Genomic DNA, 12821 nt, shown 5'->3' on the forward strand with positions numbered 1-12821 from the left:
AATTTGAGCTCAACACAGGTACATAATCGCAAGGAGACCACTGGCTGCTGAAGCCATGTGTGCCTGGCATGAGGGACAGCAGGTGACATCACAGGCATTTTGTAATTAAATACAATTATCTCTAGAAAATTGCAAATTCCTTCATTGAAAACAACCATGCAAACCTCCAAACTTAGTGAAAGGGAATAAAAAATTCTAAACAAGTAAAAGCAGAAGTAGGAGATCTCTTCAAACAAATACTGATTGAAATAAATACACCTGCTCCACAGCTTATATTTTTATGGGATTTTCAAGGAATTAAAAGAAATGTCTCTGGTATTCTGGCACTGTAGCCAACTTTAGCTTTCTTGTGCTTAATGAAGCACAACGTCCATTGCAGAAATGCCAGCAGACCCCTACTCTGAGGAAACCCCCAGTATTAACGCGCAATAAGAAGATACTCAAAGAACTGTGTGCAACACCCAGGGCAAACTTGTGAGAGCTATTCCAGCAAGCACACACCTCGGATAAGCTCCACAGTGAGCTGTGGAGTGCCATTCACCCGTGCTGAGGGCTGCTCTACACCTCCTTACCCGAACTGCTACAGCGAGACGGTTCCACCAGCCTGCCGGCGCTGTCGTAGCAGGCGATGGCGCGCAGCCGCACGCCCTGGCCACACTCCCTGGCCCCTGCCTGGGCCGGCATTCCCAGCTGCAGCTCGGATGGAGCTCCCTTGATGATGCAGTCAGACCAGTTTCCATGGGGCTGGGAGGTGAAGGACTCGCAGGGGCACGGCTCTGTCTCAACTTGGGGATAAACTTCCGTGTTCTGACATTTGTCTCGCTTTCTGCTTCGCCCTGTTCCAACCACAGAAATCGGTGTGTTAGCTCAACATCTGCTACTCTTGATAACAACACGTCATATTATTTATACTTGCATGAATTCAACACTTTAGAACCAAGACAATCTGAATGTTAATATTCAGGGATGTTTCTGAAGCATCTATTAGCTGCTGCCAGCGCTCTGGCATGCAAGGACAACGTACTTATCTCCAGGGGCAACCAGAGAACTTGGAAATACTGTTCTGATGGGTAGATCAAGGAGTAAAATACAAAGTCTTACTCTAGAAATGCTCTGCCCAGAAACTGCTTTGTAATTTAATATAATATCATTTTCCCCTAATTATCTGATGGAAAAAAATTTGATTGTTTTGTTTCTATTTGTTCGCAATCAATGGTTGCCAGGACAACTTCCGGAAGACCCTAAATTAGCTACAACTTCTTTGAGATTTCTTTACAAATTAGCTAAAGATGAGCTGTGCACACAAACCATGCTTTGAAGAAAACAGAAAAAAGATAATCCTCAGTAAATTATTAGCGCTGGAAAGCATTTCAATGGTTGTGTTTGCTTTTATGTTTTCCTTTGCTCTGTTCCTTCAACAGGTTTTAAAAGAAGGCTTTCAGTAGTTTTAGGAAGCAACAGAAGCACCCAAATAAACCCGCAGTACAACTCTCTGCAATTGCACTCTCCATGCCCTCCTCCTGCAGGACTTCAAGGCATGAGAAGGGGTCTCCAGTACAAGAAGAAATAATGCAAAAAAGAGAGTTCAAGCTCCATGCATCCCTACAACTGTTCAAGGGAACAAATGTCTGTACACAGCCTCTAAAGATAAAAATCAATGCTTTTCTTGGCACAGGTCAGCCAGTGTGCCATGGAACAATCTTGATGCTGGCTGAGCTCAGGAATGTCTTTGCATTTGCCATCTGCACAGAAGGGAGAATTCATCTTCAGCAACAACCTGTATCTGTGTGCCATCCTCAAAATATTCCTTGGGAATCTTGGATGCACTAAAAACACTTTTACAGAAGGTTTTTAAAGCTTTGATCCCAGAAGAAATGTTTTCTCTTCACTGCAAACAAGATACTAAAACCAAAAGATAAGTTGTATAACTCAACAACTCCCTTTTCAGTGTGGAACCAAGAGCCATTTCACCACAGACAAGCTGGGTCTCATCAATCCTGTTTCCATACAAGTATGCACCAAAGGAAAGACCCCTGACTGTAGACCCTTAATATCACCATCCTTCAAGCCCCAACTCTTTCAAATAGTTATGCCAGAGTTCTGGGGAATGAAGAATTTGCCAGCATAAAATGATGCAAAAAAAAAAAAAAAAAAAAAATCAATCAGCATCTTTATAGTTTCGTAGATAAACTTATGATTACATTTTATGAGGAAATGTAGGTACAACTCCCCATACTTCAAGGAACGTCTTGTAAGAGACTTTAACTAGGTGTCTCTAATGGCATTTCCAGCCTTTTCTGTTTGAGAAGCCACAAACTCTGAATGTTCAGTTGTATGTTCTGCATTCTGTTGCTAAACATGTGAATTTGGGATTTGCCCATGTTTTGCCATCACAACACAAAGCACAACACACTGAGGGGTAAGGATGTTAATAATCTCATGTGACTGGCTCTTTTTCCAACTAGCCCTGCCATATGTTTTGTTGGAATCTTGCCCTTAAATAAATGAAGTTGCTATGAAAGCCCTATTTTAAGGGGAAAAGTGACAGTGATCCCATACTCTTCACATGGAAATATTTTTAGAATTAGTGGTAGTGATATTATCATCTTTACAGACTGTTTTAAAGATTGCTGCTAAAAATACCATCTCCAAAATTTTTTGAGGACATAAACCCATTAATTAAATAAATTTTCTTTTTAAATTACATTTCTGAATACTAACAAACATTACATATATTAAATATTATCAGGTAGTGCACACTGTACATAAAAATTAGAGGAAACATTAAAAATACAGAAAGTGCTTTGTATCCATAATGCAGAGAATTAACTGACTGTATTAATTAACTGAAAACTCACCTAAAAATTGTGTTTTCATTATAATGACTTTGAATTTTGATATGTTCTGTACTAAATCTTTCACTTAAATAATTACTAATTTTATATGTCGAATCAATGATGAATTACAAAGTAAAATGAATTATACTATTAAAAATTGAATGGAGGGCAAGCAAATACTTAGCAAACAATTAGAAGATTTCCACTAAATTACATTATCAATGAACTCTTAAAATTGAGCCAAAACATTCACTTGAGCATAGACATATGCATGATGGACAAGAGGTAAAATTCATGCACACTTACAGAGAGGTGAAATGCACATGGGTAAAGGATTCTTAACATCACAAAATACTTTTGAAAATAGCATTTTCCTTAAATCTTTGGATCGAATTCCCATGGACAAGATTTTTTCAATACTTTGGTCTACCTCTTTTTCACGAAGCATTTATGCAAATACAAGTTGGCACCTGTCTCACTGAGTTCTCCGTTTGAAAGGAGACCAAACCAAAGGCAGTATCTGATTTGGATGTCCCTTGCTGCTCTCTGGGGCGTTGTCACATCCCCACCTGGGACATTCACTACACGTTCACCATTTGATTTTCAGGACACCTTCACTGGCCAGGAGCTGAGACCATGAGCTCCATCCTGGCAGGAAAAAGGAACCCAGCAAGGTCTAATGGGAGAGACTGGTGGTGGCTGGTCACAAATGCAGTGCAGGAGAGGAGACAAACCAACAGAACCTGGGCATTACAAACCATTTTTGGTCCACTTACTTGAACAGATCTCCATCTGATATAGAACAGAGTAAGCAAGGGGATAGGAAGGGCTGTACTGTTTTGTAACTTGCACAATGCTCATAAAGAAAAATCAGATTTAGAACTACCTGTAAGTAATTATTCATTATTTTTTTCATATTTTTTGTAAGATCAGGCACCTATTATTTTGCTGGGGATCAAGCATTTTTCCTATTATAAACATACAGGCACTGGTATAGAGAACACTTCAGAATATGCTTTTTGCCAGAAACTACAGAGCATTGTATAATACTGGGGTTTTATGTGAAAAAGAAATCTTTATCCTTTAATGAGCCACACTGACAAATGGCAGCTTGAAACCAGTATAAATGTATGCTGTAATTGTTAGTTAGTGAAACACAGAGAACATTCCAGCAGTAACAAATGGAGTAAGAAGACAGCCATACAGCCAAGGACAAGTGAGTCTAGGAGGAAGGAGCAATGGTGGCCACCACATTTTGCTGCCCTTCAGGTCCCAGCTTTTATCTCAGCAGATATTCTTACAGCAATTTTAGCACTCTACTCCACAGTCAAAATCTTTGAAGTTTCACCTCTATTAAAGGAGCAAACTCAAGCCAGGTACACATTAGCTCTCAAACACAACACAGAAACATGAAAAGAAGTGAGTGTTGAGAAGAACAATAACAGCAAATTTCTTGTAAACCATGTAAGCACAGTATAATCCATTTTTATTTAACTATGCACGTGGGGGGAAGACAACTCCCAGCAAAACATGCAGTTCCAAACTATTCACGTCAAGGAGTTTTAAAGCTTTTCAGTTTGGTCAGCATTCAAATAACATAATAACAAACCTCGACAGCCAGTATGGAAGACTGATCCATCAAATGGTTTGAACTGGTGAGTTTAATGAATACATATAAAAGATCAAACAAAGCTGCTCCAATGGTACTGGGTTTTCTTTATTCACAGTATTCATTTGCCCTGTTGAACTGGGGCATACCGCTGAGCACAAAACTCCCAGTTTTAAACTTCCTCCAGAAAATCACACTGATTTGTACTCCTGTTATATGTATTTTCTGCATGCTTCCCAGATCAATAGGTCAGATAAACTTGCACGAAGCCTGGTCACTGTTTCATTTGTTTTACATCTAAAACCTTTCCACCAGCGAGTGGATAAATAGAATTTTGCTCTTGTACTGGAATGTGTGTAAGGCTGGCAATGATCAGTGCCAGATGAAAAACCCATTAAGGATGTTCTGTCTGGATTTTCCCACCACTCCAACACTCCAGAGGCATTACTCCCAATCAGACAAATATTGTAAAAGATTGTACCTGTGAGTGACCGCCTCCTGCTCCTGGTTGTGTCACAGTCAGAAGAGCAGGCTGTGAATTTAGACCAGGGAGTGAAAGTGCAGTCATCCTTGCAGGGAATGAAGCACTCCTGGACGAGGGCTGGCATCGCTCCTGCCCACTGCACGCAGTCCCCGACGGCGGCAGAGCCACCCTGCTCCGACAGGCACGTCACAGCTGCAAGCAAGGGAACAGAAATCCTTATGTTCTCATAGATATATATTGTATTACACTCTGGGCAGTCAGTCCTGGTGTTCTGTGTGAGATTCTCTCCCCTGAATTGACAGGATAAAGCTGATTTGGTTTTAGGGCATTGTTCATGTGTCACTCAGTGAAGCTCCACAAAAACCATAAAGACATGTTCTTTTTTGACCAGTGTGTTATCTAGATGATTATATAAACCAGATATTCTCAAGGAAGCAGTCATTTCAAAGGTTGTGGGACACTTTAACCAATGGTACATTGTACAACCAAGTAAGAAATTGGTAACACTGTGGTCATGTGCCAGAAAACATACTCGGTTGATGTCGGGATTCACTTGCTACTCATGGAATTTAAACTGCTTTAAAGGGGTAAAAAAAAAACCACCCCTGAAAACTATAAAAGAAAGCTTATTTTTCCAAAACCATCATTTTTTCCATATTTCAGATGAAGGGAATGGCTGAGCACATGCTACAGCTAAATGCTTCTTTCAGCAAGGTGTAAGTACCAGGTCTGGCCCCTCCACATTGAGCCCATTAAATATTGTGATACCACTCATACTCTCCCACTTTGTCTGTTGTTCTTTTTTAGAACTAATAATTAATTTTTCATTGTGGATATTGGTATTGTATAGACATGACAAAGAACAAAAGTGTTTAATGTATGAATCTGAGTCACAGGAAGCCTAGGATAAAACTTGTTAAATTCAGTGAATTAATATAGTAAGTAATTACAATAAATAAAAATAGCCTGCACATCACAGTCTTTCATTTCATTAATAATTAATTCTCATAAAACCTCCAAGATTATAGGCTATTTATATAATTCAGCATAGGTTAAACAAAGCAAAGGCAGGTCATGACTTGATTAAGGTAATAAACTCAGGGACAGAGTAATGAAGTGCATTTGGCCATGAGATTTTTGTCAAGTTGGGTTCCCTGATTTTAGGCAAGTCCACACATTGTATCATAAAGCTACTAAAGACAAAGTTATTTAATACAGATTTTATTATATAACTTCAACAACCTGTGATATTATTTTATGACAATTGCTAAATAATTCAGGTTTTTGAGGCTGCATATATTTTCCTTGTTGCCAGCATTTAATGTAAGAATGCATGAAAAGAAAGGTAAAAAGAACTCTGTTTTCTTACAGTTAAAGGATTTACTAGGGTGTAACTATGCAATGAATACACATGATTTTCTGGGTTTTAACTACAGCACTGTATGGAAGAAAGGAATGGGTTAGCAATCACCTGGAAATAAAAAAAAAAACATCTTATTAAAATGTAATTAGATTCTGTGGAAAAAAATCAGCATTTTGAAAAGCATGCAGAAAGCAAGCAATTGTTAAACGTCTCTTTAGACTCAAGTGACAGCAAATCAGCATATTAACAACCCCTCTAAATTGCTGATCCTTGGCTTTCACTTCCAATCCTGTGACCCTTCCTAGCTCCCAAGTGCAGCTGTGAGCCTGGGAGCCCTCCCCTCCTCATTACGGGACAGAGGTCACAGCCCTGCGTGGGCACACGGCGTAATTGTCCTGTTTGGGAAGGTTAAACAGCTCAGGGACTCTGGTGCCCGAGGTCTGTGCAGCCTCATCACCTCCAGCAAGGACACCCAGGCTTGGCCACACAGCTGTGACCACGTGAGGTGTGCCCAAGGGGATGCAGAGCATCTCCTCAGCACCACGACAGCAGCTGGCAGGGACATGAACATCATCTCCAGGGCCAGCCCCACACTGCAGGAATTGTGATTCCAGAGCAAACCACCCCACTGCAACGCTCACTGGGAGCTGGCAGAAAAGCACAGCTCGTTCCTGACACCATCCATGATGTCAGCACAAGTGGTGGAAGTTTTGGGTATCAATGTCAAAGCAGACACCCCATCACACTGCTGTGATCAGTTATTGTCTAACCCCCCCAGCTTCTGCACAAATGGCCACAATTTTAAGCATACAAAGAATTCACCGAGCCTATTTGGATGCTAAAAGAGATGCATGTATATATATATATATATAAAAGGACATATGAAATCAGGGCAAATATTTGACAGAGATCATGGAGCTTAAAGAAATTACTGACAATGGAAACATGAGAGACGAAAGTTGAATTAAAATAACAAACAATAAAGTGGATTAGATATTGTATAAGCATGGAGACAAAAAGGGGCTGAAAAAAATATTTAATGTAAACTCTGATAACAGACATAACAACTAAAGGAGGGGAGGAGGAGGATCTCCTGTGATTCTGGCTACACTCAAAACCTGGCTTGAGATGAGCTGCATGAACTGCTAAAATAAACAAAATTATAAAGCAAAAGCCCATTAGGGCATTTGAACAGACTGGGAAGGGGCAGGCAGAAAGCAGCAGAGATGATGGACTCAACTCCAGTGGTTCTATCAGGAACCAATCCCCTCATTTCTCCTTCCTGCAAACCTCTCAGTTTACTTAGCTTTAACTTCTAAGAGAAAAATATTTTCATATACAGGCACTTCTGAAAAGAAAATGAGAGAAATTTGTTTTCAGTGAACCTTCAGGAAAGTAAAATTATTTATCCTCAGTGGTTTCAAAGTACTGATTAGTTTGGCTCATATGTGGTTTATGCTGCATAAAAAAATATTTCCCCTTAATCCTCAGTTCTGTCACAATGGTTTTAAATAAACTCATACCGCAAAGCTATTTCTGTTATGTCAACATTTCTTTTGTTTTTTTCAAGTGGGATACCTCCAGAGAGCAAATGTAGTCCATTTGCAGTCCTATGCACTGAGAAAAAAAATCAGAGCAACAAATCCCTCCTAGGCATAATGTGTGATTTCTTCCATCTCTGCAGCATTTAAAATGGACACAAACATATGACTAAAACAGCTAATAATCGGACACTTCCAAATAAAGGCTTTCAAATTATAACAGTGGTTCCCACAAATCGAGAAAATGTAGGATTTCCTCTTGAACCAGCAGTCAACCCCATCAAACTGGAATTAAACATTTGGGGCCAAACTATGGCATGACATTTTAATGCAATTCCACTGATATAAAAAGAACTGCTGTCACAAAAAAAATCAAACACCAAAATGCTTTCTCTTGTAATGATTGTAATGATAAACATGAGATTGTGAATTAAACTGAAAAGTAGCCAGGTTTAAGAGGTTTAAGAAAATAACTTTTTTTTTCAGGGAAGGGCTGGAATTGTTTAGCACACTGTGTGCATGCACCTGTGAAGGTGCCAACACAACATAGCAATTAATATGAGCAATGAAAATAGCTGCAGATGCAACTGCTTTGCTTCAAGGCTTAAATCAAGTGTTAAATGTAGAGCTTAGGGAGCAAATTTCCCTTTCTGCTGCTACAGGGCCCTGCCAGGAGACTGAGCAAGGACTGCTAAGGGGATATTCAGTGTGACAGTCTCTGGCTTCTGGCTTTGCATTCCCACCCACAAGAGCGAGTCTGTGCCAGCATCTCAGCATATGGCACACACAAGCATATGGGAGCTGCATTCTGTAACTACATTGCTCCTAAATTGAAAGTAAATAACAGACACTTCTCCTATAAACTTTTAGATGGTGAAATCAAATGTTTGTACGCTGTCAGATTGCAGAGGCACTGAAGGCATCCTTGGATGATGTTATGTCATCACCAAAGCAGGGTGTCAGCATCAAGCTGAGGGGACTCGGGTGCTCATGCCTGACTTAAGAGCATTGGATGTGATGCTAACAAAAGGAATTGTATTGAGAATGAAATGGTACAGGCACAGCATTGCCTTCAATAGGGAAACATAACATAAATTTAATTCCTCTTAAGTAAAAATCCAATTACAGACAACCTCTGTAATCATATTCATTTACCAAAGTTACAATCAATTCTCCTTTAAAAATGCATTCTAACAGATTCCAAAGGGTAAAAAGCTAAAGACTGAGAGTATCAACTATGAACCAGTAAAATTATATTGTACCATGGCACTTTCAATTTGAGAAAAGTAAATTAGTATTTTCAAAACTCTGGAATTAAATGTCATTAGAACATCTGAAAACCATGACTGATAATTCCAGGAAGGTACACTCAGGCCAAACACTAAAACTAAAGCTATGCAGTAGCGCAAATGAAATTACTGGAATTAGTACAGGAACAACAGGATGAGCTATATGGCTAGACAAGAGCTTTAATGCCAAGAGGTGTGGGCAAAATAAGGTCATAATCTTCCCTGTCTTCAAATTCTAAGAATTGTTGAAAGGTTAAAGCCAGCATGTAAAGTCAAAGCAATTATTTTAATATGGCTGTTTACCCTCTTGTTCAGAAAAATCCTCACTTCTGTTGTATAATTATTCTTGGTATCCCTCAATGTAATGAGATAACACATCATTGCTTACACATATCACTACTGGTAAGTGAAAAAGAAGTTACGGGATAATATATTAGAAAATTAGAGACTAAAATACTATGAGGGTCAAGACTTGCTCACTCTAAGCATAGTCCCATAACTCATGATGACCTCATTTATTTTCTATATTGATGCTTCTTCATACTCATAACAAGTTTCTTCAGAATCCCAGGTGGAACATGTACACTATTATTGGTATGTTAATGCAACCCCTAATTACAGCAGGCCAGAAGCAGACATAATAGAAGACATAAGGCTCTGCTGAGACTCAGATGGAAGTTTAAAGGCTTGATTCTATAAGGACATAATTATAGACTTAACTCCATCCCTGTGGCAGCCTCCTTGGATGGCAGCACTCCCTGCCATAAGTGTGTCCAAAGTCTGGACTTACAGAAACACACCATCCGATAACCATTAAAAGAAAAGAACAAATGATGCCAGGAAGGACATCACAGACACAAATCTCATACAAATAACTGAGGAAGAGCTGAGACAGCTAGTTATTCAGCAGGAAAACTGTCTCTGAGGTCACCAGTTTCCCATTCTGTAATTATTAATGCTATTGACAGAAGTGCTAAAGGGCTGACAAATGCCACCAGCAAACAGAGCGCTGAATAAACAAAGATCCCAACCAACAGGCTCTATAAACAAACAAGGGGAGCCCGAGATGAGCTTGAGATGCAATTAAGATGGTAAATACCAACTGAAAGATAGAGAAAAGCAACTGAATTGGTTTGCACGAAAAGGGGTCAGGGAAGAAATGGGCAGAAAAGTCAGGTGCAGAGCATTAGCATGGAGAAGAGATTGTAACGGGAAAGGGGAGAAGTTTGGGATAGAAGGGAGGGAAAAACAGCATGCAAAACTGTGAACATCCTTCTCAAACTAAAGGTCCATGTTGTAGCTGCTCTTTAGGCTGGATTCTCTCTGCAGTAAGGTGTGAGTGGGGTTGATGTAGGCACAGAAGCCTCAGAAGGAAATCCAGCTGCAGCTGGGCCAGCAAGGTGGGAGGGCACCTCCAGCACCATCCAATGCCTTCAACTGGGCTCACCTCTCTTGCATGTAAAATAACTCCTCAGAGTGCAATTTTAATTTGCTATTCATGGATGAGGCAATCAGTTATCTGGTTTGGAATACAGGATCTGAACTGCTGTAAGAGCTGAGCTGCACATGTCAGTTTTGCCAAGCTGTGACTCCTCCTCATCTGTGAGCCACAACTACCCACAGTTAGAGGAGGAGCAGGAGAGAACTTTTACATTGCTGTAAAGCCCATTCCTCCTCCCACCCACACACTGAAGGCAGAACACAGCATTGATATATTAATGCTGAGCACTATTTTTATACAAGTGTTTTCGTATTCTAAGTGGTTTAGACTCTGCCTGGCCAGGAAGGCAAAATAATATGAGTTTTTAATGTTTCAAATTTACTTTGTCCAGAGAATAGCTGCAATCTGAGTGCTTCTACATTATGCAATCATTCTAAACAATCTTTCACAATTTTCCCCCCAAACATTATTATAGGTTTTGAATTGCTTTTACTTTCATTTTCTATTAAAAAGAAAATCAATGGAAGTGCATTAGATGATTAATGATAGAAATTATGCTCCTTTCAGAGAACATAAAATACAAAAACATGTTAATTTTTTTCCTCCTTCTGTGGCCCACAATTACCAAAATTACTTGAGTTCAATTTCTTTGTAGCACCTATCATCAAGTTATATTTAAGATGAATTATTTATTGCACAACTTGAAAATAAGACTAAGCCATCCTGCAATAAATACATGCATTGAGATGACAGCAAATACAGAGAATCAAATATGCCAAATAACACGAGAGAGAGAGAGAGAGAATGGAAAACAAACACAACATTACAGTATTTCTAGTAACTCAAGTTGGAAAATTACTTATCTGATTAAGCAAGCACTGACTTCCTCTGCAGTGAAGCACAGATAGTAAATCCAGAACACAACACTAAAACATCCACATATCCACAACTGCCCCAACATTAGATTTAAAATATGATGGTCCAAGGTTAACACCTCAAGAGTTGAGCCCACCTTTCCTCCTCAGCTCCCCATTCCCCAGCTCTGGCTCTTCTCATTTTGGTATTCCAGACTCAAATTGCTCTTGCTCCTTTGCTCAGGACCAGCAGCTAAAGCTATTGGGACACACAGGCTCTTCAACAGCTTTTCAACTCATCCTAATCTACATTTTCCTCATGGAAAGTGCTCTCAAAGTTTTCTGAAATACCAATGGATTTTGTATTTTTGTTCCTGCATAAAACTTTTCATTCTAACTATCACTTTTCTACCATAAAAAACAGATAAGAATACAAAATGCTTTGAGGTCTGAAGTCTGGCTACTCATCTCCAGTCTAAAACTGATAATGCAACCGAAATTACTTTGACTGAAACTAATAAAAACGCATAGTCAAATAATTCATGTTATCTAAATTAAGTATCTTTCAGCCATCATACAATATTGTCCACCTCACGAGAGAAAAATAAAGATACTGGACTTGAGATTCAAGGGTCAGCACAGTGTAAGTACAGTAAAGACACTGTATTTAGATTAAAGTTAAGAGAGGCAGAAAGAGAATGTAAAAAATTTCCCTCCCACAGCCTTGAAAAATGAAATGTTTGAGGGTTTTCAAGAGATTTACCCAGTGGGAAAACTAAGTAGGCAGACTGGAATCCCAGGAAGAGCAAAGTCATACTCTAATGTGTGGGAGCTCCATACATATATACATAATAGATAAATTATCCATCCAGAATGGCTTTTCCTACTTTTTCCCCCATATTACAACTATGCAGAGGAAAAGTGTTTTTGGGAAACCCTATGTCAGGGAATCCATTCTTCATCAGGAAAAAAAAAAAAAAAAAGGAAGAAAAACAAAACCAAAAAAGACACCCAAATCCCCCAGGAGAGACAAACAGTCCAAGGCTGTATTTCTAAACTGGGCATACAAAAGATCCTGATTTCCATAAGTATTAGGAGTGGTTTTTCCCCTGGCTCATGCTAAATGAACTTTTTCGTGCGTGAATGAAGCAGATCCAATAGCTTTGCCTCTTAAAAATAATAAAAATAATTACACCCATCTTCCCTCAGGTTTGCTGTTCAGACCATTCTCACAGCCAGCACATTCCTTTTTATTTCTCTTTTGAAGCTAACAGATCTAAAGGGACTATTTGTTTTTTCCTTCTAATCTCTTAAAAACAAGGCAGAAGATCAGAGAAGATGCAAAGCGAGATATCTTACAGGACTTTGTGATTTTCATGCAATGAACTTCCTTTCTTATGGGC

The 12821-nt window shown here is 39.3% G+C and overlaps 1 protein-coding gene across 3 annotated transcripts in view; it reads right to left on the reverse strand.

The window, feature by feature from the left end:
• Positions 1 to 12821, reverse strand: part of THSD7B (thrombospondin type 1 domain containing 7B) — a 295736-nt gene that overhangs the window by 90617 nt on the left and 192298 nt on the right. For all 3 annotated transcript variants that reach the window (XM_077784906.2, XM_085584846.1, XM_085584844.1), the window contains exons 14-15: positions 4928 to 5122; positions 573 to 836 (exon numbers count right to left, since the gene is read on the reverse strand). In XM_077784906.2, the coding sequence (XP_077641032.2) occupies positions 573 to 836; positions 4928 to 5122 (459 nt within the window). The remainder of the gene's footprint in view (positions 1 to 572; positions 837 to 4927; positions 5123 to 12821) is intronic.

Source organism: Lonchura striata, chromosome 7 (genome assembly GCF_050655825.1).
Source record: "Lonchura striata isolate lonStrDom1 chromosome 7, ASM5065582v1, whole genome shotgun sequence".
In the NCBI taxonomy this organism is placed as follows: Eukaryota; Metazoa; Chordata; class Aves; order Passeriformes; family Estrildidae; genus Lonchura; species Lonchura striata.